This window comes from Oncorhynchus keta, chromosome 29 (genome assembly GCF_023373465.1).
Source record: "Oncorhynchus keta strain PuntledgeMale-10-30-2019 chromosome 29, Oket_V2, whole genome shotgun sequence".
Lineage (NCBI taxonomy): Eukaryota > Metazoa > Chordata > Actinopteri > Salmoniformes > Salmonidae > Oncorhynchus > Oncorhynchus keta.
The window spans coordinates 44,060,488-44,087,451 of record NC_068449.1 but is presented as its reverse complement, the minus strand read 5'-3'; the positions used below and the strand labels follow the sequence as shown (position 1 = coordinate 44,087,451).

General features: G+C 41.9%; 2 protein-coding genes across 2 annotated transcripts in view; one reads left to right on the top strand and one right to left on the bottom strand.

The window, feature by feature from the left end:
- LOC118362097 (neuromedin-K receptor-like) lies at nt 1-25,792 on the bottom strand. Its single transcript, XM_035742297.2, has 5 exons — nt 25,317-25,792; nt 16,315-16,503; nt 12,107-12,257; nt 5,513-5,709; nt 1-5,240 (listed from the first exon to the last, which is right to left on the bottom strand). Exons 1-5 carry the CDS (start codon nt 25,682-25,684, stop codon nt 4,922-4,924), a joined length of 1,224 nt encoding a protein of 407 aa, XP_035598190.1. The 5' UTR covers nt 25,685-25,792; the 3' UTR covers nt 1-4,921.
- LOC118362944 (N-acyl-aromatic-L-amino acid amidohydrolase (carboxylate-forming) B-like) overlaps nt 1-26,964 on the top strand; it is a 76,848-nt gene that overhangs the window by 28,007 nt on the left and 21,877 nt on the right. The window lies entirely within an intron of this gene.

Below are 26,964 nucleotides of genomic sequence, written 5' to 3'. Positions count from 1 at the left end.
TGTGTGTGTGTGTGTGTGTGTGTGTGTGTGTGTGTGTGTGTGTGTGTGTGTGTGTGTGTGTGTGTGTGTGTGTGTGTGTGTGTGTGTCTGCGTTTATCCCTCAGTGATTAAAGTGCTAAAAATTGCCTTAACCACAGTAAGTATACACCACTGTACAGTGGGGAGAACAGGTATTTGATACACTGCCAATTTTGCAGGTTTCCCTACTTACAAATCATGTAGAGGTCTGTAATTTTTTATCATAGGTACACTTCAACTGTGAGAGACGGAATCTAAAACAAAAATCCAGAAAATCACATAGTATGATTTTAAAGTAATTAATTAGCATTTTATTGCATGACATAAGTATTCGATACATCAGAAAAGCAGAACTTAATATTTGGTACAGAAACCTTTGTTTACAATTACAGAGATCATACGTTTCCTGTAGTTCTTGACCAGGTTTGCACACACTGCAGCAGGGATTTTGGCCCACTCCTCCATACAGACCTTTTCCAGATCCTTCAGGTTTCGGGGCTGTCGCTGGGCAATACGGACTTTCAGCCTCCTCCAAAGATTTTCTATTGGGTTCAGGTCTGGAGACTGGCTAGGCCACTCCAGGACCTTGAGATGCTTCTTACGGAGCCACTCCTTAGTTGCCCTGGCTGTGTGTTTCGGGTCGTTGTCATGATTCTTCAATGCTCTTACTGAGGGAAGGAGGGAAGATCTCGCGATACATGGCCCCATCCATCCTCCCCTCAATACGGTGCAGTCGTCCTGTTCCCTTTGCCTTTGCAGAAAAGCATCCCCAAAGAATGATGTTTCCACCTCCATGCTTCACGGTTGGGATGGTGTTCTTGGGGTTGTACTCTTCCTTCTTCTTCCTCCAAACACGGCGGGTGGAGTTTAGACCAAAAAGCTCTATTTTTGGTTCATCAGACCACATGACCTTCTCCCATTCCTCCTCTGGATCATCCAGATGGCCATTGGCAAACTTTAGACGGGCCTGGACATGCGCTGGCTTGAGTAGGAGGACCTTGCGTGCGCTGCAGGATTTTAATCCATGACGGCGTAGTGTGTTACTAATGGTTTTCTTTGAGACTGTGGTCCCAGCTCTCTTCAGGTCATTGACCAGGTCCTGCCGTGTAGTTCTGGGCTGATCCCTCACCTTCCTCATGATCATTGATGCCCCACGAGGTGAGACCTTGCATGGAGCCCCAGACCGAGGGTGATTGACTGTCAACTTGAACTTCTTCCTTTTTTCTAATAATTGCGCCAACAGTTATTGCCTTCTCACCAAGCTGCTTGCCTATTGTTCTGTAGCCCATCACAGCCTTGTGCAGGTCTACAATTTTATCCCTGATGTCCTCACACAGCTCTCTAGTCTTGACCATTGGGGAGAGGTTGGAGTCTGTGTGATTGAGTGTGTGGACAGGTGTCTTTTATACAGATAACGAGTTCAAACAGTTGCAGTTAATACAGGTAATGAGTGGAGAACAGGAGAGCTTCTTAAAGAAAAACTAACAGGTCTGTGAGAGCCGGAATTCTTACTGGTTGGTAGGTGATCGAATAGTTATGTCATGCAATAAAATGCTAATTAATTACTTAAAAATCATACAATGTGATTTTGTGGATATTTGTTTTAGATTCCGTCTCTCACAGTTGAAGTGTACCTATGATAACATTTACAGACCTCTACATGCTTTGTAAGTAGGAAACACTGCCGATTTTGCAGGTTATCAAATACTTGTTCTCCCCACTGTATATCACATAGCAAAAAACAATCCTCGCTTACATATGACATATATCTCATATATTTAAAAATGAAATGTCACTGTATACTTCGTACAACGATAAAAGCAGCTTATGAGACACATTTTAATAACAAAATGGAACATCCTATCGTTCTCATTTATACTCAGGAAATTGCGGGCTGACAGAGAAACACTGAATACTCTATATTTCCCCAGGTGCCTCTCTCTCTCCCTCTCTCTCTCTCTCTAAAAACAATATAATATCAGGGCATACAGTTCACAGCTATTTCCAGCTGTGTGGTATCAGTCTGCTGAACTGACGACAAGCTGATAAAGGATGTATGATTATGGTACAGAAAGACACATTAATAAACAATCTTCCCTTTTCATTATTTTGTGTTATATACACTACGGCTCAAAAGTGTGGGGTCACTTAGAAATGTCCTTGTTTCCCATGAAAAGATACATGAAATGAGTTGCAAAATGAATAGGAAACATAGTCAAGACGTTGACAAGGTTATAAATAGTGATTTTTAATTGAAATAATAATTGTGTCCTTCAAACTTAGCTTTTTCGTCATAGAATCATCAATTTGCAACAATTACAGCCTTGCAGACTTTTGGCATTCTAGTTGTCAGTTTGTCGAGGTAATCTGAAGAGATTTCACCCCATGCTTCCTGAAGTACCTCCCACAAGTTGGATTGGCTTGATGGGCACATCTTACATACCATACGGTCAAGCTGCTCCCACAACAGCTCAATAGGGTTGAGATCCGGTGACTGTGCTGGTCACTCCATTATAGACAGAATACCAGCTGACTGCTTCTTCCCTAAATAGTTATTGTATAGTTTGGAGCTGTGCTTTGAGTCGTTGTCTTGTTGTAGGAGGAAATTGGCTGCGCCGTCCACAGGGCATGGCGATGCAAAATGGAGTGATAGCCTTCATTCTTCAAGATCCCTTTTAAATCAAATCAAATGTATTCGTACATCAGCTGATATCCTAAAGTGCTGTACAGAAACCCAGCCTAAAACCCCAAACAGCAAGCAATGCAGGTGTTGAAGCACGTTGGCTACGAAAAACTCCCTAGAAAGGCCAAAACCTAGGCAGAAACCTAGAGAGGAACCAGGCTATGAGGGGTGGCCAGTCCTCTTCTGGCTGTGCCGGGTGGAGATTATAACAGAACATGGCCAAGATGTTCAAATGTTCATAAATGACCAGCATTGTCAAATAATAGGTCTGGGACAGGTAGCACGTCCGGTGAACAGGTCAGGATTCCATAGCCGCAGGCAGAACAGTTGAAACTGGAGCAGCAGCTTTGTACCCTGTACAAATTTCCAATTTTACCACCACCAAAGCACCCCCAGACCATCATATTGCCTCCACCATCCTTGACAGATGGAGTCAAGCACTCCTCCAGTATTTTTTTTGCATCTCACGGATGTTCTTCTTTGTGATCCCAACACCTCAAACTTACATTTGTCTGTCCATAACACTTTTTCCAATCTTCCTCTGTCCAGCGTCTGTGTTCTTTATCCCACCTTAATCTTTTCTTTTTATTGGCCAGTCTGAGATATGGCCTTTTCTTTGCAACTCTTCCTAGAAGGCCAGCATCCCGGAGTCACCTCTTCACTGTTGATGTTGAGACTGGTGTTTTGTGGGTACTATTTAATGAGGCTGCCTTGTGAGGCGTCTGTTTCTCAAACTAGACACTCTAATGTACTTGTCCTCTTGCTCAGTTGTGCACCGGGGTCTCCCACTCCTCTTTCTATTCTGGTTAGAGCCAGTTTGCGCTGTTCTGTGAAGGGAGTAGTACACAGCGTTGTACGAGATCTTCAGTTAGCAATTTAGCAATTTCTCACATGGAATAGCTTTCATTTCCCAGAACAAGAATAGACTGACGAGTTTCAGAAGAAAGTTCTTTGTTTCTGGACATTTTGAGCCTGTAATCGAACCCACACATGCTGATGCTCCAGATATTCAACTAGTCTAAAGAAGGACAGTTTTATTGGGTTTTTAATCAGAACAGTTTTCAGCTGTTTTAACATAATTGCAAAAGGGTTTTCTAATGATCAATTAGCCTTTTTTAAATGATACACTTGGATTAGCTAACACAACGTGCCATTGGAACACAGGAGTGATGTCACGTTCGTCATAACGAGGAGACCAAGGTGCAGAGTGATTAGAATACATTCTTCTTTATTTACACGAAGGACACTAAACAAACTAACAAAAAAACAAAACTAACGTGAAGCCATATAAACCGAGTGCTGACAGGCAACTACACATAGACAATAACCCACGAAATACCCAAGGAATATGGCTACCTAAATATGGTCCCCAATGAGAGACAACGATAAACAGCTGCCTCTGATTAGGAACCAATCTAGACAACCAAAGACATATAAACACCTAGATATACAACAACCCCTAGACAATACAAAAACTACACAAACCACCCTCGTCACACCCTGACCTTACCAAAATAATAAAGAAAACTAAGATAACTAAGGTCGATGGTTGCTGATAATGGGCCTCTGTACGCCTATGTAGATATTCCATCCAAAAATCTGCCATTTCCAGCTACAATAGTCATTTACAACATTAACAATGTCTACACTGTATTTCTGATCAATTTGATGTTATTTTAATGAACCAAAAAAAACGTTATTTTCTTTCAAAAACAAGGACATTTTCTACGTGACCCCAAACGTTTGATCAGTGGTATATATGCCCAACCACCAACCCCTCATAACAATCTTTCAGTGGGAGACTGCCTGAGGCAATAGCCAGTGAGTAATAGATGTGCGCACAAACACACACGCTGGTAACTACTGGTAAGCTCTGCCTTCACTGCTTAGTCCAGATGTCACAAATCTGCCCACGAATCTGCCTTTTGAGACAGCAGCCTACCAGATGTCCAGTCAGTGTCGTGAGATGGGGGTGTGGAAATGAGAAAAGGCAGGAATAAATGCTTTTGAAAGCTAAGCAAATGGAATGAATCTCACTGCATCAAAGAACAACTGCGTTTGCAGCAAACTCAGGGAGAAATACTTGTGTTTGGTCAAATAAAAACATGTAAAGGCTTGCTTGGAATGTTTGAGGGACAGTTCAGAGGGCGAAACGTTGACAACGACTTTCCAAACCACTCGTGAACATTCTAGAAGTCGGTTGTGGTCGTCATCAACATCTCACGAGAACTGATCGTCAGCCACATCATCGGGGTCACTACAAAGGTTAGACTTGGCTACCTCCGGTTGGTTGCCATGGTTACCATTGCTATCTCCGTTAACACGGGCATTGCCATGGCTACTGGAGACGGCCTTTTTGAAGCTGTGGTGGCGATGGTTGGGAATGATGGTCCTGGTGTTCACGCGGGAGAGGGTGCACATGCTGCCCTGGTGACCGGATTGGTGGCGGGTGGTGTTGTTGCGCAGCTCCAGCTCGTCATAGCTGGATACCCGGACGAACGGGCACCAATAGAACACCCGCTTGAAGCCCGCCCGGAACCTTTATCCAAACCACAACCCAAACCAGACAGATATACAATGAGTGCATGGTCAGATATTTCACATTTGAGGGGTGGCTAATGAATTCTGAAGAAGGTACACTGGTAGTTTTCTCATCTGGTCTTATTTATCTAGCCAGTGGTTGCCTAGGTTGTGTTCAGTAGGCACAAAGAAGAAAATATTTTTAAACTGAAAATCTAAATTAGTTATGGCTTATTAACTTCATCGTATGTTTTAGTGCCTACTGAACAGCACTCAGGTGCTAGATCCTACCTGCTGTTGAGGCAGCAGTAGATGATGGGGTTGTACATGGTGGAGCTCATGGCCAGCCACAGCACTGACAGGTAGACCTGCTGGATGGACTTCCACCTCATCAGAGCCTTGTTGAGGCCCGTCGCGATGAAGTAGACGTGGTACGGCAGCCAGCAGAGGGTGAAAGTCACCACCACAATGATCATCATCTTCACCACCTGGGAGTTAGGAATGGGGATAGTAGGAGGATTGGAGGAATAGAGAGACAGGGAAGGAGGGGGAGACAGGGAGGTGGAGAAAGCAATGAGAAAAAAGAGAGTAGAGAATAAGAAGAGAGAGAGAGGAAAAATAAAGTGTATTGTCTTTATTCTGTGTAGCTTTGAGACTCGATCAAAAATCAACAGCTGGTCGGCCACCTCATGCCAGGTTTCACAGAGAGCCTGATTCTGAGATGGACAGAATGTGTGATGCTCAATATATTCTCACAGGCGTGGGCACCATGATTGATTCATCATCAGGTTGGCATTTTCATTCCGTCCTGGAAGCCACAGCAATTTAGGATATACTTTTTTCATCACGACAACCCCTTTTCAAAAGAGCCATTCACACAACCTCAAAATAGAATTGCTTCATTTGCACATAAATGGTCAGGACAACCATTGGTGGTCCAATGGTCCATACATTGGCGATGGTAGAGCCACAAATTAGGTGCATTCTATAACCTGGCAATCTAGAGCCATCACAAAGGAAGCAGCTCACTTCAAAGATCCTGTGAAATTCTTGAACTGATTGTGTCAATTAAAATCCTCCAAGAGCATTTCTAAACTTGAAATCAGATCTGCATTCGCAAAATGTTAGCACTTTGTTGCCTTGTATGGAGGAGTTCTGACACATTTAATCTAATAGAATGACTTTTGTTTCTTTACACCGAATATCAAAGCTCAGACACGCCTGAACCATGCAAACTGCTCTTTGTCCAGTGACGGAGATTTCTGTCCATGTACAGTTGAAGTCGGAAGTTTACATACACCTTAGCCAAATACATTTAAAACACAGTTATTCACAATTCCTGACATTTAATCCTAGTAAAAATTCCCTGTTTTAGGTCTGTTAGGATCACCACTTTATTCTAAGAATGTGAAATGTCAGAATAATAGTGCACAGAGTGATTTATTTCAGCTTTTACTTCTTTTATCACATTCCCAGTGGGTCAGAAGTTTACATACACTCAAATAGTATTTGGTAGCATTGCCTTTAAATTGTTTAACTTGGGTTAAAGGTTTCGGGTAGCCTTCCACAAGCTTCCCACAATAAGTTGGGTGAATTGTGGCACATCCCTCCTGACAGAGCTGGTGTAACTGAGTCAGGTTTGTAGGCCTCGTTGCTCGCACACGCTTTTTCAGTTCTGCCCACAAATTTTCTATAGGATTGAGGTCAGGGCTTTGTGATGGCCACTCCAATACCTTGACTTGGTTGTCCTTTAGCCATAACTTTGGAAGTATGCTTGGGATCATTGTCCATTTGGAAGACCCATTTGCGACCAAGCTTTAACTGATGTCTTGAGATGTTGCTTCAATATATCCACATAATTTTCCTTCCCTCATGATGCCATCTATTTTGTGAAGTGCACCAGTCCCTCCTGTAGCAAAGCACCCCTACAACATGATGCTGCCACCCTCGTGATTCACGGTTGGGATGGTGTTCATCAGCAAGCAAGCCTCCCACTTTTTCCTCCAAACATAACGATGGTCATTATGGCCAAACAGTTCTATTTTTGCTTCATCAGACCAGAAGACATTTCTCTAAAATGTATGATCTTTGTCCCCATGGCGATTTTGGAGCAGTGGCTTCTTCCTTGTTGAGCGGCCTTTCAGGTTATGTCGATATAGGACTCGTTTTACTGTGGATATAGGTACTTTTGTACCTGTTTCCTTCAGCACCTTCAGAAGGTCCTTTGATGTTGTTCTGGGATTGATTTGCACTTTTCGCACCATAGTACGTTAATCTCTAGGAGACAGAACGTGTCTCCTTCCTGAGCGGAATGACGTCTGCATGGTCCCATGGTGTTTATACTTGCAAACTATTGTTTGTACAGATGAACGTGGTACCTTCAGGCATTTGGAAATTGCTCCCAAGGATGAACCAGACTTGTGGAGGTCTACAATTTTTTGTTCTGAGATCTTGGCTGATTTCTTTTGATTTTCCCATGATGTCAAGCAAAGAGGCACTGAGTTTGAAGGTAGGCCTTGAAATACATCCACAGGTCCACCTCCAATTGACTCAAATTATGTCAATTAGCCCATCAGAAGCTTCTAATGCCATGACATAATTATCTATAATTTTCCAAAGCTGTTAAAACTTCTCAGGGCTGAGATCCCGTTAACGGGATCGATATGACAACAGCCAGTGAAAGTGCATGGCGCCAAATTCAAAACAACAGAAATCTCATAATTACATTTCCTCAAACATACAGGTATCTTATACCATTTTAAAGGTAATCTTGTTGTTAATCCCACTACAGTGTCCGATTTCAAATAGTCTTTACAGCGAAAGCACCATTAACGATTATGTTAGGTCAGAGCAATATCACAGAGCAATATCACAGAAAAACACAGCCATTCACAAAAATCAGAAATAGAGATAGAATTCATCACTAATCTTTGATGATCTTCATCAGATGACACTCATAGGACTTCATGTTACACAATACGTTTTGTTCGATAAAGTTCATAATTATATAAAAAAAATCTCAGTATACATTGGCACGTTATGTTCAGTAGTTCCAAAAACATCTGGTGCTTTTGCAGAGAGCCACATCAATTTACAGAAATACTCATTATAAATGTTGATGAAAATACAAGTGTTATCCATGGAAATATAGACAAACTTCTCCTTAATGCAACCGCTGTGTCAGATTTCAAAAAAGCTTTACGGAAAAAGCAAACCATGCAATAATCTGAGTACGGCGCTCAGAGAACCAACAAGCCAAAAAGATATCCGCCATATTGTGCAGTCAACAGAAGTCAGCAATAACATTATAAATATTCACTTACCTTTGATGATCTTCATCAGAATACACTCATAGGAATCCCAGTTCCACAATAAATGTTTGATTTGTTCGATAATGTTCATAATTTATGTCCAAATAGCTACTTATGTTAGCGCGCTTGGTAAACAAATCAAAACTCAAAGCGCATTCACTAGTTGCAGACGAAATGTCAAAAGGTTACGTTACAGTCCGTAGAAACATGTCAAACGATGTATAGAATCAATCTTTAGGATGTTTTTAACATAAAACTTCGATAATATTCCAACCGGAGAATTATTTTGTCTTCAGAAAAGCAAATGGAACGGGAGCTACCTCTCAAGTGAATGCGCGTGACCAGCTCGTGACTGCTGGCAGACCTCTGACTCATTCCCCTCTCATTCGGCCCCACTTCACAGTAGAAGCCTCAAACAAGTTTCTAAAGACGGTTGACATCTATTGGAAGCCTTAGGAAGTGCAAGATAACCAAAATCACACTGTGTCTTCAATAGGGGCTGAGTTGAAAATCAACCAACCTCAGATTTCCCACTTCCTGGTTGGATTTTTTCTCAGGCTTTTGCCTGCCATATGAGTTCTGTTATACTCACAGACATCATTCAAACAGTTTTAGAAACGTCAGAGTGTTTTCTATCCAAATATACTAATAATATATATATTTTTACCTTTATTTTACTAGGCAAGTCGGTTAAAAACAAATTCTTATTTTCAATGACAGCCTAGGAACAGTGTATTAATTGCCTGTTCAAGAGCAGAATGACAGATTTTGTACCTTGTCAGCTCAGGGATTTGAACTTGCAACCTTTCGGTTACTAGTCCAATGCTCTAACCACTAGGCTACCCTGCCGCCCCAATATGCATATATTAGCCATAAAGCCATAGAGCAATAGTGATTGTGATCTCCAATGAATGGTTAGTCTGTCAGTCAAACAGTCTGAGAATCTCCCCAAAGCCTTTCACATAGATTCTATTCTGTCACTTTGCCCTTTAGATTTAACCTACATTCGCTAAACCTTTGAGATTCTCCATTGAGCATGCCTTTAAATCCAGCACTAGACTTAATCTGGGTCTGGGAAACAAAGCACTAACGGGTGGAAAAGTGTTTATATACCGATGTGACATTCAACAGATATAGACATCCTAAAGACTTAAATGTAACTACAGTATGTCTCTGGGCTTGGTCATGTTTAACATATGACACACGAAAAATGCTAACATCAGGGATATTTACTTGCATTGGTTTTGGACCGAGAATGCAAAATAAGTTAGCATTTGGAGATGGTGGCCATACAAACAAAACCAGGATTGCTCTTTTTACCTTGTACATAGGCTGCTTACAGAGTAAGGAAACTAATATGTCACTTTGTTATTTGGCTGAACCATCCTTTTATCTCCCAAGTAGAAAATGAATACAAATACAGCAGTACTTCAGCCCCATAAGGTCGGAATTGAATTACCCTTGATGTAGGAGCTCTGAAGTCAATCTCACTTTGGTGGCGAAGACTCACAGCTGGTGTTAAGCCCTTCATCACAGACTAAGGATAGTCATACAGAGAACAACAACAACGGCATCTGACGATGAATGATTTTGTCGTGATTGCAGTCTGTTGGGGCACACACGAACACAACTCCATAAGAGGCAACAACAACAAAAACATTTTACGACAGCTGCTTGGGTTAAACAAGTTAGGCTAAATGAATGAATTAGAAGGTGCTCTTTAGAGGGGTTCATAGTTCATGTTTTCATGTATGAAAACATTCCAAAGCACTCTTCGGATCCAAAATCAGCATTTACATTCTTTAGCTTTTCTAAAGTGGTTTCACAGCTTTGACAACGGATCACATTGAAACGCGGGTCAAACTTTATTCATTAACTTCCAACATGAAAAGGATAATCAAGTGATCAATCAAGCTGTCAGTTACCTTGTTTATGAACAATAACAATTAGGATCTTATAATGAAGGATCAACTAGCTCTACCTGCATTATCTTCTGGACGGTTAATAATGTGGCATAAAGCTTATGAAGCGGTGGCATCTCTTTGTATGTACAGTGTGTCTGGGACTCTGGGTCTAATGACGAGCAAACGGTGTCTGGTGGAATTCTCTCCGGAGCTACATAAAGCAGGAGAAAGGGTATCCATGACGCATGACACAGCAGGTCAGCAGGTATTTGACGTGAGAGCACTGGTGGTCTGCCCGAAGCCGTCACAGCATGGGTAAATTGAGCTTGGTGGGAACAGATCACTGATCACTGAGTAGGACCTGGCGGTTTGACAATGGGTGACATGCAGCCTAATGAACCTCTTCCAGCCCTCTTATAGCTAAGGTTAAAAGAGTTTGGCAGGGACGTTAATGGCAAATCCAGCAACAGGCTTATGTAAATGATCCAGACATTTAGCAGGCGCTTTTATCCTAAATGACTTCTGTGGCTCAGTTGGTAGAGCATGGCGCTTGTAACGCCAGGGTAGTGGGTTCGATTCCCGGGACCACCCATACGTAGAATGTATGCACACATGACTGTAAGTCGCTTTGGATAAAAGCGTCTGCTAAATGGCATATATTATTATTATTATAGTCTGTATTTATGGCCCATTCAAACCCACTTTGTAATTGGAACGGTGTATAAGTGTGAGGTTAACTAACCCTCCATCCACTGCGTTGCTCAAACTAAATCAAATGAAATCAAGTTTATGTGAGATGCATTTCACACAAAAAACCATCAACAACAACAAAAACTATAAAACAAACCAGTTCTGAAATAAGAGCAAGTAACAACACCAAACATGTGCTGGTGCCCAGATCAAATGTCAGGCAGGATCACAGGGGTACATCCCTGGTTGAAACTGTAAATTATTATGGTTTCATGGCCTCAGCCATCTGTCCAAAACAAAGAACTAGGTGTGCTGATCCCCCCGTAATCTGAGTGTAATCCTCATGAATAAAACAATAACAACCCTGAAATATAGACTGGGTTTCCTCACAGGGTGTCCTTGAATAATCCCATATCCCAATAATTCCCCTATCTAGTAGACGTGTCATATTGGCCACTGCCTTTCTATAATCTGTGCTCCTGTAATGTTAAACCCACATCTGGCCTAATATATGTTAGTCATACGGGTTCAAATGACCTGAATCCTTATGGATAACTGTGGGGACCAGGGTCCGTATGTATAAAGCATTTCAGAATAGAAGTGCTGATTTATGACCAGTTTTGCTTTTTAGATCACAATGAATGAGGTAACATGGACAGGGGGAACCTGATCCTAGATCAGCACTCCAACTCTGAGACGTTTAAGACATACGGCGCCTGGACTCCAAGCAAAGATGAATGAAGAGATAGACTGTGTCCAGTTAATATAATGCATTTTCATCTATAAAGAGGAGACGAATCTCTGTTGTTTCCCTGCGTAACGTTGGATTACCTGATGGGTAGCCAAATCCAGTGGGAATGTGCCAGTTAAAATGAATGGCTGAATCTACTGAATTCAATTGACGCGTTGGTTTACAAATGGAATACACGTGCTTTACCAATTGACCTTATGTGTATAATGGAGTTGTACTTTTGCGTTACCTTCCTCTTGGCTGTGAGCTGGCTGTGGTAGTTGTCTGATGCTTCCCCTGGGATCTCTCCTCCCCACAGCGTCACCCCCACAATGGTGTAGGTGATACCCATCACCACTAGGGGCAGCACATACACCAGCACCGTCACAATGATATGATACCTGTATGCCAGAGAAGAATAGATAGCTGTAAGAGGAAGGAAAAGCAGAGCATTCCTGTGAATGTAATGGAAAACATGGTAATTTAGCGAATTATAGTTCATCTATTTCACATTCATATTCATTAGTCTAGTTTGCTCTCCTCCTTAACTAATCTGCACTGGTTGTGACAGGAGAGCAGATACCTGATAAATAGATAGATTGATCTCGATCTATCTAACTAATCTCATTATCCTGTGTGTAGTAAATTCCCATACTCATACGGACTGACTTTCTTCCTCCAGAAGCAGGACACTTACCACCTTAACTTAACTCACCTGTATGCAATCAATGTGGCAACCTTTGAACTTTGAACAAACCTTCAGTTAATTCCAGTTTTTGTTGATAAAAACAATTATTCAAGGATGTGTTTATTCAAAGTACACTGAACAAAAAATATATACTCAACATGCAACAATTTAAAAGATTTTACTGAGTTACAGATCATACAGGGAAATCATTCAATTTAAATAAATAAATTAGGCCCTAATCTATGGATTGCACATGACTGGTAATACAGATATGCATCTGTTGGTGGCCACAGGTATCTTTAAAAAAACGGTAGGGGCGTGGATCAGAAAACCAATCAGTATCTGGTGTGACCACCATTTGCCTCATGCAGCGCGACACATGTCCTTCGCATAGAGTTGATCAGGCTGTTGACTGTGGCCTATGGAATGTTTTTCCGCTCCTCTTCAATGGCTTTGTGAAATTGCTGGATATTGGTGGGAACTGGGACACGCTCGTACATGTCAATCCAGAGCATCCCAAACGCTCAATGGGTGACATGTGAGTATGCAGGCCATGGAAGAACTGGGAAATGTTCAGCTTCCAGAAATTGTTTACAGATCCTGCTGAAACATGAGGTGATGGCAGCGGATGAATGGCTCGACAATGGGCCTCAGGATTTCATCTTGGTATCTCTGTGCATTCAAATTGCCATTGACAAAATGCAATTGTGTTTTGTCCGTAGCTTATGCCTGCCCATACTATAACCCAACCGCCACCATGGGGCACTATGTTCACAACATTGACATCAGCAAAGTGCGACGCCACAGTCAGGTCAAGACCCTGGTGAGGATGACGAGCACGCAGATGAGCTTCCCTGAGACGGTTCTGACAGTTTATGCAGAAATTCTTCAGTTTCATTAGCTGTCCAAGTGGCCGGTCTCAGATGATCCCACAGGTGAAGAAGGCGGATGTGCAGGTCCTGGGCTGGCGTGGTTGCACATGGTCTGCGGTTCTGAGGCCGGTTGGACGTACTTCCAAATTCTCTAAAATGACGTTGGGCATACATACTGCCAAATTCTCTAAAATTATGTTGGGAGGTGGCTTATGGTAGAGAAATTAACATTTAATTATCTGGCAACAGCTCTGGTGGACATTCCTGCAGTCAGCATGCCAATTATCGACTCTCTCAAAACTTGACACATCTGTGGCATTGTGCTGTGTGACAAAACTGCACATTTTAGAGTGCCATTTTATTGTCCTCAGCACAAGGTCCACCTGTGTAATGATCATGCTTCTTAATCATCTTATTGAAATGCCACGCCTGTCAGGTGGATGGATTATCTTGGCAAAGTAGAAGTTATGACAAACAGGGATGGCGCCGGAGCGTGCCGGATGGGAAGGCGACCAAATTATCGGCTCTTAACCAACCACGCTATTTTTTTTTTTTTCGCGTTGTTCGTAACTTGTTTTGTACATAATGTTGCTGCTACCATCTCATATGACCGAAAAGAGCTTCTGCACATCAGAACTACGATTACTCACCTCAGATTAGATTTAGAGTTTTTCTTCAATGAGTCAGACGGGAGGGATATACTACACACACCCGACCAGGCCCAAATCCCCATCAATCGCTGGAGAAGGAAACTGAGATTTTGCGGAAAAAGATCATGGTGCCTTGTAAGGATCAGGTGACGAGTGGATAATCTTACCTTGCCTTCCGTCCTGCTAGCTAACATTCAATCGCTGGAAAAACAATGGGACGAACTGAAAGCACGTATATCCTACCAACGGGTCATTAAAACTATAATATCTTATGTTTCACTGAGTCATGGCTGAACGATGACATTAAGAACATACAGCTGGCGGGTTATACACTCTATCGGCAGGATAGAACAGCAGCCTCTGGTAAAGACACAGGGCGGGGGCCTATGCATATATGTAAACAACAGCTGGCGCACGATATCTAAGGATGTCTAGGTTTTGCTTGCCTGAGTTAGTGTGGTCTACAGCTTATCATGAGATACTCTATCTACCTAGAGAGTTTTCATCTGTATTTTTCGTAGCTGTCTACATACCACCACAGACCGATGCTGGCACTAAAACCACGCTCAGTGAGCTGTATTCCGCCATAAGCAAACAGGAAAATGCTCATCCAGAGGCGGCGCTCCTAGTTACCAGGGACTTTAATGCAAGGAAACTTAAATCAGTTTTACATAATTTCGATCAGCATGTTAAATGTGCAACCAGAGGGAAAACATTTTTAGACCACATTTACTCCACACACAGAGACGCGTACAAAGCTCTACCTCGCACTTCCTTTGGCAAATCTGACCATAATTCTATCCTCCTGCTTACAAGCAAAAATTGAAGCAGGAATCACCAGTGACTCGCGTTTATACAAATGTGGTCAGATGAAGCAGATGCTAAACTACAGGACTGTTTTGCTAGCACAGACTGGAATATGTTCCAGGATTCTTCCACATTGAGGAGTACACGATATCAGTCACTGGCTTTATCAATAAGTGCATGGAGGATGTAGTTCCCACAGTGACCGAACATACATAACCCACCCAGAAGCTATGGATTACAGGTTAAGGGCTTGTAAGTAAGCATTTCACTGTTGTATTCGGCGTATGTGACAAATTATTTGATTTGATTCTTATTTTTTTCATATAAATAAGCGTTTTGTGCATATGGAACATTTATGGGAACTTTTATTTCAGCTCATGAAACATTGGACATACAGTTTACATGTTGCGTTTATATTTTTGCTCAGTAAAGGTTTGTGCTCCTTTATAGTTGTCACGACTTCTGCCGAAGTTGGTCCCTCTCCTTGTTCGGGCGGCGTTCGACGTCACCCGTTTTCTAGTCACCACCGATCCACGTTTCATTTTCCATTTGTTTTCTCTGCATTGTACACACCTGGTTTCCATTCCATAATTATTGTTCCCTATTTAACCCTCTGGTTTCCCCCTTGGTTTTGTGTGTGTTTGTTCATATTACGTTGTCTCGTATATGTGAACTGGTATTTTGTCTCCTTCTTCGAATTTTGTTATGAGTAAAGTTACGGTATTTACTCATCTCTGTGTCCTGCGCCTGACTCTAGCTTTGATTTGAGCCCATTTGATGTGTTTTTCTATGTGCCATTATTCATAGTATTATTTGTTGGTTTCTAAGTAGGTTTGTTTGTGTATATATTGATTATGTTACTTAGATCATTTTTCATATTGTAGTTACTATTGAGTTTTGAGTATATTTGGATGTATTTGCTTTTGACTAGTGCCTGCATAATTGGCCACGTTAATTGCCTTACAATGCTGTTCCTGGAGAGCTACACTCCTGTAGGTTTTCAATCAAGTTGTAACTAACCTGATTCATTTTATCAACCAGCTAATTATTCAAATCAGGTGCGCTAGATTAGGGTTGGAACGAAAATCTACGGGACGGTAGCTCTCCAGGAATTAGGGAAAGAGCCCTGCCTTACATTGACATGCAAGGTGATTCTATTGTTGATTCCTAGAGACAAGCATACTTATCCTAGCAACGTTCTTTAATCTATTAATAAACGGGGAATTAACCCTTTTGAAGTGTATCTCCACCTCCCAGTGTTCTATTTGATACACCACCACGGTAGCCCACACCCAAACCACCAGCAGCAAGGTGAACACCTTATACAGTTTCATTACCAATCAACCCAAAACTGTTTTCAGATCAGTGAAGATGAACAAGAGGAGGTGAGTCAAGGTAGCCACTTTAGACTATTGAGATGCACCCGGAGTGTCTCACTCACATGAAGGAGTCATCCGAGGGCCGGGGCCAGGCCACGTAGCATATGGTCCGGCGGGGCAGGATACGGATGGTGGAGTTGAAGCAGAGGGGGAAGGCCAGCACCACGGCCAGCGCCCAGATACACACGATCACCACCTTGGTAGCTGTAGCTGACAGCCGTGGTTTCAGCGGGTGGATGATGGCCATGTACCTGCAGGGATGTCAAATCAAATGAAATCAATCTTTATTTAAAACCTCTTAAGGAAGCTGCGAATTTTCGCAGCTTTTTGTTAAAAATCGCGCAACATTTCAGTGCCCTGCTACTCATGCCAGGACTACAGTATATGCATATGATTAGTATGTGTAGATAGAAAACACTCAGACGTTTCTAAAACTGGTTAAATCACGGCTGTGACTATAACAGAACGTGCGTTTCATCGAAAAGTGCAGGAAAATCTGATCACTGAAAATGGGAAAATATATCCATGTGCAACTTCAACCAATTGTTAAAAGTGACCCACATTAAATGGAGCCGAGGTTGCAATACCTACAGCTTCCACACGATGTCAACAGCCTTGTCATTTGTCTCGGATTTGTTTCTTGGTCAAACGGACACAAGGAAGGCGATTTCTTCCGGTCTCCGACAGGATGTTTTGGTTGAGATATATCCGGACATGATTTCAAGACGTGAAGCTAAAGAATATACATCGTCCCGTGATCATTTTGATAGATTATTAACGTTTACTAATACCTAAAGTTGCATTACAAAAGTATTTCGAAGTGTTTTGTGAAAGTTTATCGTCAACTTTTTTAATAAAAAAAAATGACTTTACGTTAAAAAGTGCTATTTTTTTGTTGATCACACACTCTTCATAGATCGATATCTAGGCTATATATGGACCGATTTAATCGAAAAAAGACCCAAAATGATGTTTATGGGACATCTAGGAGTGCCAAGAAAGAAGCTCGTCAAAGGTAATGAATGTTTTATATTTTATTTCTGCGTTTTGGTTAGGACCGGCTACCGCAAAATCTGTCGTTTTAGATGAAGTTCCAGTACTTTTGGGTGCATGCTATCAGATAATAGCTTCTCATGCTTTCGCCGAAAAGCATTTTACAAATCTGACTCGGTAGCTAGATTCACAACGAGTGTAGCTTTAATTCAGTACATTGTATGTGCATTTTAATGAAAGTTTGAGTTTTATCAAAAACTATACGTGGCGCACTTGAAATTTCCGCTGATTTGATCCCCACAGCGGGAGCACTTCCCTAATTAATAGCACATTTCAGATATGAATGTGACGCAATGTGCTTCACAGGAGAAAAAAAAAACATAAATAAAAAAACAATAAGTAGAAACAGAAATATTTACTACACAAACAAACATAAGAGTATAAAAAACTAAAGAACAATTAAAACTGAAAGTCTAAAAAAGCACCCTTTCTTACATAGGCAAGTCAGTTAAGAACAAACTCCTATTTTCAATGTCGGCCTAGGAACAGTGGGTTAACTGCCTGTTCAGGGGCAGAACGACAGATTTGTACCTTGTCAGCTCAGGGGTTTGAACTTGCAACCTTCCGGTTACTTGTCCAACGCTCTTACCACTAGGCTACCCTGCCGCCCCTTAGGAAAAGCAAAACTAAAAAAGGTGTGTTGTAAGATATATTTTAAATATGTCCACAGTTTCGGCTCCTCTCAGGTTGTCTGGCAGACATTTCCAGAGGCTGGGGTAGTAGTAACTAAAGGCTGCCTCTCCATGCCTCTTGGTCCTAGGCTTTGGGATAGTTAAAAGGCCAGTGCCAGAGGACCTGAGGGACCTCCTGGGTACATAACTCAAAAGCATGTCTGACATGTATTGGGGTGCACAATTGTGGATTGATTTAAAAACCAATCGAATCTTAAAATGTTTTCTTAAACGCGCAGAGACTTTAAAACATGTGTAATGTGTGCTCTTTGTCTGGCCATGTTGCTGCAGTCTGTATGTTTTGCAGTTGGCCAATGGCTTTCTTGGGTAGACCAGACAGGAGAGCATTACAGTTGTCAAGCCTGCTGTAATAAAAGCATGGATGAGTCTCTCTGTATCAGCCTGAGATAGAAATGGCCGCAACTTGGCAATGTTCCTCAGGTGGTAAAAGCTATTTTGGTCACATTCCTAATGTGTGATTCGAAATTGAGTTCAGAATCTAAAATGACACCAATGTTTTTTAGCTAGTGTTTTATCTTATTTGACAGTGAATTAAAATATTAATATTAAAATATTAATTAAATATATATAGATTCTGTGTGCATTGGCTCCAATTATAAGTACCTCGGTCTTGTCTTGATTTAGCTGAAGGAAAGGAAGTTGTGAGCCTTCCAAGTATTCACTAATACAGTCTAATAATTTATCTGTGGAGCTAAAAATGCTCTGGTGACAGAAATGTAAAGCTGTGTATTGTTTGTGTAGTTCTGATAACAGTACTGAACCCAAAATCGAACCTTGTGAACTTTGTGGAACGCCACATAGGATATGACATTTGACTCTCGACTAGGTCCTAAACCAATTTAGAACTAGAGGGAAGAGACCAACCCACCTCTGCAGTCTGTCCAAAAGGACAACATCATGCAGTACTTAAATCAAAGAGTACATGGAAAGAGAGCTGTTCAGCATCTGTGTTGGCTCTAAGATCATTTAACACTTTAACTTAGGCTGTCCCTGTGCTTTAGCGGGCAAGACAACAATATTGGATTTTTTCAAAAATAATGAAGCTGTTTAAAAAAAACAATTTCTGGAAGGTTGGAGATTGGCCAAAAATTGCTAAGAGCTGGAGAATCTAGATTACATTTCTTCAGAAGGGGTTTCACCCATGGCAGTTGTTAGTGGAGTGGGGAAAGTGCCTGTGAAATAGGGAGTGATTAACCATTAAACTCCATAGTGCCTTTGCTAGGGCACATACCATCACACTTCTCATTAGGTCTTGCTTGACTGATACCCAGCCTAATGTTTATTATCTTATCTCTGAAATATGCCACAAACTCATCACATTTAGATGTGGAGGAAAGTTCATATAGGTTTATGGGGGTAGGATTTATCCGGCCATCAATGGTCGAGAATAGCACTAGCACTATTGAATTATTCTGATTATTAGTGATAAAGTTTTGAGAAATAAGCCTGTCTAGCGTTTCTAATTGCCTTGTTATATATGCCAAGTTTCTCTCTCAGAATATCGTAATGGACCTGCAACTTTGACTTTCTCCACTTCCGCTCTGCGTTTCTGCAATTTATCTTTAGTCTATTTGTTTCCTCACTCATCCAAGGAGCTCTTCATTTGGATGTGGCCTTTTTCAACCTTACTGGAGCTATGGCATCAACGGTAGCCCTTAATTTGCTATTAAGGTAATCGACTAAATCATCACAAGAGGAAGGCAGAATAGGTGATAGTGTATTGTTCATACACTTAATAAAATCTGTAGCAACTTCAGAGCTAAGATAGCGTTTCTTCAAAATGCATTCAGTGTAACCTAGAGTTTGCCGCAGTTAAGGGTGGGCCCAGTCACATGTTGGATAAAGTTCACAGGGCTCAAAAGATTAATCAATTCAATGGCCTTGGAGTTTCTTTGTCAACATGAATATTAAAATCGCCCAACACAATGATTTGTATCATAGTTCTCAAGAACAACAGTCAATTGTTCAGAGAAATCAGTCAAAAACAAAAGTGGGGCAGTGCTTAGGTGGCCTAAACAGGGTTATAGCCAGCACCGGTGACTGACATTTAAACAGTATAGCATAATGAAATTATATGTCCTTACAGATGAGAGCATTTGTAAAAATGGAGGCTGCCCCCCCCCCCCCCCAGCTGTAGTCCAGGGGGAGGCTTCAACAAGAGTGGCACTACAGTCTGAAGACTGCCATGTTTCAGTGAAACAGATGCAATCAACTTTGCGCCCAGTAATGAGTGTGGGCCACTCTGCCCCTGGGGCATCTGCCTCGAGGTAACCAATAGAATAACAACCAAATTATTAACATTACAACCACGTTTTTCTCCAGTCATTTTTCTCGCCGCTTTCGGGCGAGTGAACGAGGAGCGCGCAGGATTTCGCTTTGGACTTCCGGACCATGGCCACCAGCGGGGGGTGGAATGACAGGGCCCTGATCGATCACTACCGGTGAAGTCTGCGCAAGGAAGTCCGTCGGGAGTTGCCCTGCCGAGACACCACCCTCACGTTGGACCAGCTGGTGGACCTGTCCATCCGGCTGGACAAACTGCTGGCAACCCATGGACATCCGGATCGGTGTCCGTCAGTTCCATCCCCCTCAAATGTGCGGGAGGTTCCTCCTCCACCTCTGGACATCGAGAGTATGAGTACCCATTGTATGCTGTTCGAGCCATCCTGGACTCGAGGCGTCGATCGAGGGGCCTTTAGTACCTCGTGGAGTGGGAGGGTTACTGTCCGGAGGAGAGATGCTAGGTGCCGGTGGAGGACGTCTTGAACCTTTCGTTGCTGCTGGAATTCCACCATCTCCATCCGGATGGCCCTGCGCCTCGTCCTCGAGGTCGGTGTCGGCGCGCAGCTGGAGCCGCGCGTCAAGGGGGGGTACTGTCACGAGTTCCGCCAAAGTTGGTCCCTCTCCTTGTTCAGGCGGCATTCAGCGGTCACCGATCCACTTTTCTAGCCATCACCGATCCACTTTTAATTTTCCATTTGTTTTGTCTTTGTCTTACACACCTGGTTTCAATTCCCCAATTACTTGTTCATTATTTAACCCTCTGTTCCACCATGTTTGTTTGTGAGTAATTGTTTATTGTATTGGGGTCCGTATTTGTGGCTTTGTATTTATACAACGTGTATTGTTATATTATGGAGTAAAATTGCTTTCATTACTCATATCTGCTGTCCTGCGCCTGACTCATCTCACCAGTTTGACACAGACGCATTACAGGACTGGAGCACTACCAGACCCTGTCAGTCAGTCTCTAAAACAGTTCAAGATGTCGAGAGGTCAGTCAGGGGGTGAAAGCAAAGATGGTGGATAAATGAAGAAAATGATTCAAGCCCCATTTACCATTAAAAAACAGTTCCGGTCTACTTAAGGGGTGGCTCTCCCATAGACACCAATGCGATCGCCTCCTGGGTCTGGTCTACTTAGTTCATTGACTGTATATGAACCAGAAAAAAAGGACCCAGTGAGGTGTCTTACTTCCTCTTCGGTCTCTGGTGAAAGGTTATTAGGTCAAAGTTCAAAGGTCATGGTTGATTGGTATTTTGTTCCTCCATACACTGCTTACTTGAGAGGTTTGACTTTTTAATTTTGAGTTGCGCTTTTGCCCTGACTAAAGTTAACGCATACAATTTAGTATGCAGGACCCACTGGGCACATACTGGTTGAATCAACGTCATTTCCAAATAATTTCTATGTAATTACGTTGAACCAACGTGGAATAGACATTGAATGTACATCTGTACCCAGTAGGAAATGTCTTGCTGTACAACTGCATTTTCCCCCGAACGTGAATAAAACAAGCTCCTCTTGACAAAAGCCAGAGGGCAGGTTGAAATACTACAATGTGAAATCAAACAGTAAATAAAAGACCAATCTTCTCTGGAGCAGCCATCATAAGGATAGTGATGTGTGTGTCTGTGTCTGTGCCCAACTTCAGATTGCTTTCAGGTACTCAAAACAAAGGATGCGCCATGTGGAGCTAGTTATGATTGTTTGACTCTTCCCAGTATATCTTTAATTGGATTCAACAGTGCTGTTTGTTTGGTTTTCGGTAAACAAAGATTCCATTTCCCCAGAACTCACTGCTAGACTGTCAGGTTTCATCCTTACCTTACCTTACCTTACCTTACCTTACCTTACCTGTCCTTACCTTACCTTACCTTGTCTGTCTGTCTGTCTGTCTGTCTGTCTGTCTGTCTGTCTGTCTGTCTGTCTGTCTGTCTGTCTGTCTGTCTGTCTGTCTGTCTGTCCGTCCGTCCGTCCGTCCGTCCGTCCGTCCCTCCCTCCCTCCCTCCGTCCCTCCCTCCCTCCCTCCCTCCCTCCCTCCCTCCCACAAGTAGTCAGGTCATGCAGGTGCAGATTAACTCCTTTGACTAACTTCAAAGTGAGATGTTGGACTATAGTCCTACTATCCAACACAACTTGTAAAGGTATCGAATTGACCTCCAGACACCTGGGACCTCATTTATTTATGTTTTGATGTTAAGGCTATAAAACTGTCATAAATAATGCACTGTGCCAAATGATTAGCAGGATATTGTTATTTGAGTGAATTCTGAAAAAGTGAAACACTTTTTGCATTTCTGTCTTCTGTACTCTCTTCAGACATCTATCCAACACATGATACGTTGCTAAAATCCTCAGATGTTTCTGTAGAGGTGTGGGGAGATTGTTTAGACTTTTTAAACCTCTACAGGATCGGTGCCCCCCGCCATGGGGGTTAAGCTAGCGTAATGTGATTAGCATGAGGTTGTAAGTAACATCATTCCTGGACATAAACACACAGTTGAAGTCGGAAGTTTACATACACTTAGGTTGGAGTCATTAAAACTCATTTTTCAACCACTCCACAAATTTCTTGTTAACAAACTATAGGTTTGGCAAGTCGGTTAGGACATCTACTTTGTGCATGACACAAGTCATTTTTCCAACAATTGTTTACAGACAGATCATTTCATTTATAACTCACTGTATCCAGTGTATTCCAGTGGGTCAGAAGTTTACATAAACTAAGTTGACTGACTTTAAACAGCTTGGAAAATTCCATTAATAAATCAATTAGGCACATTTGGGCAGTCTTATACAGTATTTTGAACAGATATGTTCAATGGTTCATTGGATCAGTCTAAAACTTTGCACATACACTGCGGCCATTTAGTGGGCAGAATCTAAATTGCATCTGGGATGGAATAATACATTATGGACTTTCTCTGGCATTTCAAAGACGATGATACAAAAAAACAACAACAAAAACATTTTCTTTCTTTGTATTATCTTTTACCAGATCTAAAGTGTTATATTCTCATACATTAATTTCACATTTCCACAAACTTCAAAGTGTCTCCTTTCAAATGGTATCACTCCCTCACGACGCCAGGACAGCGGAGTCAATCACCACCTTCCGGAGACACCTGAAACCCCACCTCTTTAAGGAATACCTAGGATAGGATAAAGTAATCCTTCTCACCCCCCTTAAAAGATTTAGATGCACTATTGTAAAGTGGCTGTTCCACTGGATGTCATAAGGTGAATGCACCAATTTGTAAGTCGCTCTGGATAAGAGCGTCTGCTAAATGACTTAAATGTAAATGTAAATGTAATAATATGCATATCCTTACGTCAGGTCCTGAGCTACAGGCGGTTAGATTATGGTTATGTCATTTTAGGAAAACATTTTAAAAAAGGGTCGGATCCTTAAACAAAAAATCCATGCCTAATCCGCCTATAGCGAGTGGCAAACACTGGCCACACGTTCTACAAGATTGTCTATTGAACAATCTAAAAGTACATGCTTCCTACATTCCACACTTCTATGCAAAAGACACATTGTCGTTCAATATTTTGTTGATCAACACATGATTGTGTTTCTATCTCCTGCCTTGGTATAGGCTCTGAGATTAAAATGTATATGTTGTGCTCCTATCGCACAGCCATACTAAAGCCTAACGTTACTGTCATGGGCTACCGGTCTATTTACTTTTGCGCATGGTTGGCTATTAAATGAGCGACGGATAAATGGTAGCCTAATATTTTCTTGTATAGAGGGAATAAACCAGTTATGTCAGAAAAGTAGAGATTTAGGCCTATGTAATTAAAGTAAATATAGGCTATTAGGCGAGATGCTGCTATGTCATCTTCTTACCAAAGCCAAGTGCATCTGTTTTATATAGGCCTACGTTTTAATGTTTTTATTAGCCTACCATTAATTACTAGAATTTCCGTGCATCAAACACCTCCATTTCCCCCAAAATAACAATATTTGTTTGCAATACAGTTGATCAACCAGCATAAGTTCTGAGTATGCATGGTCTTAGATATGCATAGAGAAGATACACACCTTCCCATCAAGTTCTAAATGCATAAATACAAACTTTTAAATCAAGTGTGTGCTTGTGTGTGTGCTTGTGTACACACTTGCTTGCTTGTTTGCACGTGTACGCACATGTGCGTGTGTGTATGTGGGGCCGCTTGCTCGCTCGTGTGAGTCTGTGTGCTGGTGCGAGTATTGCTTTGATATAAGCACTCTTGGCACTTAAAGACATTATTTCACTGCAGGTACTCCATTATAATTATTTAATCAGCACTTCCCTCCATAATGATAGGTTGTCTGCACAGTGGAGCTCATTAGAAGTATTCTGGCTCTTTTATACACCAACTGAGTAATGACATGCTTGATCAAATCCTCAACAACCTCAATTGTTTTCTCATTTTGTCTGCCCCCCTATTCCTTTTATAGTGTAGTACTTTGCCCAGCACTCATGGAGATCAAAAGTGGTGAAATCAAATAGGGAAAGGGGTGCCATTTGGGATGCACATTGTGTTGCCGGATCTTTATTGGTTAGATTAGTGCATTAAAAGCTACATTCTTACATTCTCATTTTGACAGAATGTAAGGAGAGGTTTGGTTTCCCGTGTGTGTGTGTGTGTGTGTGTGTGTGTGTGTGTGTGTGTGTGTGTGTGTGTGTGTGTGTGTGTGTGTGTGTGTGTGTGTGTGTGTGTGTGTGTGTGTGTGTGTGTGTGTGTGTGTGTGTGTGTGTGTGTGTGTGTGTGTGTGTGTGTTAATAACCTGTATGAATACATAGCATGCATAACAGGCTACTATGATGATGTATGAAAATGATGGCATCTGAGCAACATCAGGGTACCTTTTTATACCGTTAGGTCTACCTTTTTCTTATTTAATCTAAGGGGGTTGATTATAGAATCTGTACATTAGGCTATTATTCATGAAACCGGCCTAGTATTAAATAATTAATAATAAATTGTCACATTTAATATGTAATAAAATGTTAGAGATTGAAGTTGATGTCTCCAGAGCTCACCTGTCGACTGCGATTGCGCACATTGAATAGATGCTTGAAAACACTGCTGTGACAGGGAAAAAGTTGTGGAACTTGCAGTATGATTCTCCAAAGTACCAATTGCCGTGAGCAGCGTATATGAAATTAATCAAGGTGTTGAACGCGGCCATTAAGGCGTCAGAGAAAGCCAAGTTGAGTAAAAAGTAGTTTGTCACGGTTCGCATCCTCTTGTGCGCTAATACGATCCAAATCACTATCAGGTTCCCAAAAACCGCTACCGCGAGCACAAGGCTGTACGCGACCGACCATAGCACGATGCGCCAAGCCGGTTGTACGAACTGATTTGTAAAGGTCCTAGTTGTGTTTGATCCGTTGTTTGCCGCAGCCATTCCTCTAGTCTCCCTGCCGAGATTTACTTGGATGCAATGCCTGGAGGTGGCATCAGTTGTATTGGCACACAACTCCGCAGCGCACCAAGACGCGCAAATTCTCTGCTCAATATGGTCACGTTGTCCCTCTTCATTTATGTTGCCGTTCCCGTCAATACAGGGCCAACGCGTTTGGGAGACAGTCGTAACAAAATGTCCAGTGACAACTCCAATAAATAATTGACACTTGAGGAGCGCGGAACTTCTGACCCACAGGATAGGCTACTACTTAAATAGGCGACCGATTATATTCGAACAGCTCTTCTTTCTAATAGCATCCTCAGTCATGTACTTGAATGCATTTGAATACATCTGCGCAACACTTTGAAAACGGTAGATCCTTCAGCTACGCTTCCATACAAATAAGACATAAACATATGGCAAGCATGGAATTTGATGGCGAGTCAGTTAAAAATGCATTACATAATCCTGATAAACGACATGCATGCATTAGGAACTGATGAAAGATCTGCCGCATCTGTTGCCTCCATTGACTGAGTCATTAATTTCACTCATGGGACATCTCCGTGATCAATGCTACTTTGTCATTGTCACTGCAAGTATTGAAAATACAAGTTACTTGACTAAGTTTATTAAAACAGTCATATTTGACAAAGGTGTCAAGTATCTCCAAAATGTGTTGTTTTTACCCTAAATAACTCTTAATTTCCAAGATCGATTTTTAATAGATGGATCTGCCAAGGCCTTACCACCTAAATGAATTCAGTTCCCAATTGGCCTATGTGAACCTTTTCGCGATGGACTGACTCTATGATCCTAATTAATGCATTCACTGAAAACAATCAATCAGACTTTCAGGGTACCAAACCAAGATGTGTTTTTGAGGCTTTAGCTTTGCAGATCTTGCTCCGTTGTGACTGATCAACTTGTATCTCAAAACGAAAGTCACATTATCCAAAAACTACACAGCCCCCCTATGTATTCAACAGCATCCAAACCACCGAGCATCCTCATTTGTGTCACCTAAACAGTATGGAAAGGACATATAGGCTTCATCCCAAACGGCACCCTATTCCCATTATAGTGCATTACTTTGGGGTCTCTGGTCAAATGTGGTGCACTATATAGGGAATAGTGTGTTATTTGGGACACACTCAGGGGCAAGTGGGGAAGTGCCTTTGATCCACTGATCTACATGCTCAGTATCAAAAGTATAAAATATGGCGCCACACCGATGTTAAGACATTAATGTCCCCGACCACAGATGTTCACTGCTGAGG

Bases quoted from the DNA above. Each gene is read 5' to 3' on its own strand.
- LOC118362097 (XM_035742297.2), bottom strand. From the start codon at position 25,684: ATGGCTGCGGCAAACAACGGATCAAACACAACTAGGACCTTTACAAAT. The intron at 16,504-25,316 runs GTGAGCTCTGGA...ACATCCCTGCAG, and splicing joins TGCGCAATCGCAGTCGACAG to GTACATGGCCATCATCCACC. The intron at 12,258-16,314 runs GTGAGTGAGACA...TCTGGCATACAG, and splicing joins CCCTCGGATGACTCCTTCAT to GTATCATATCATTGTGACGG.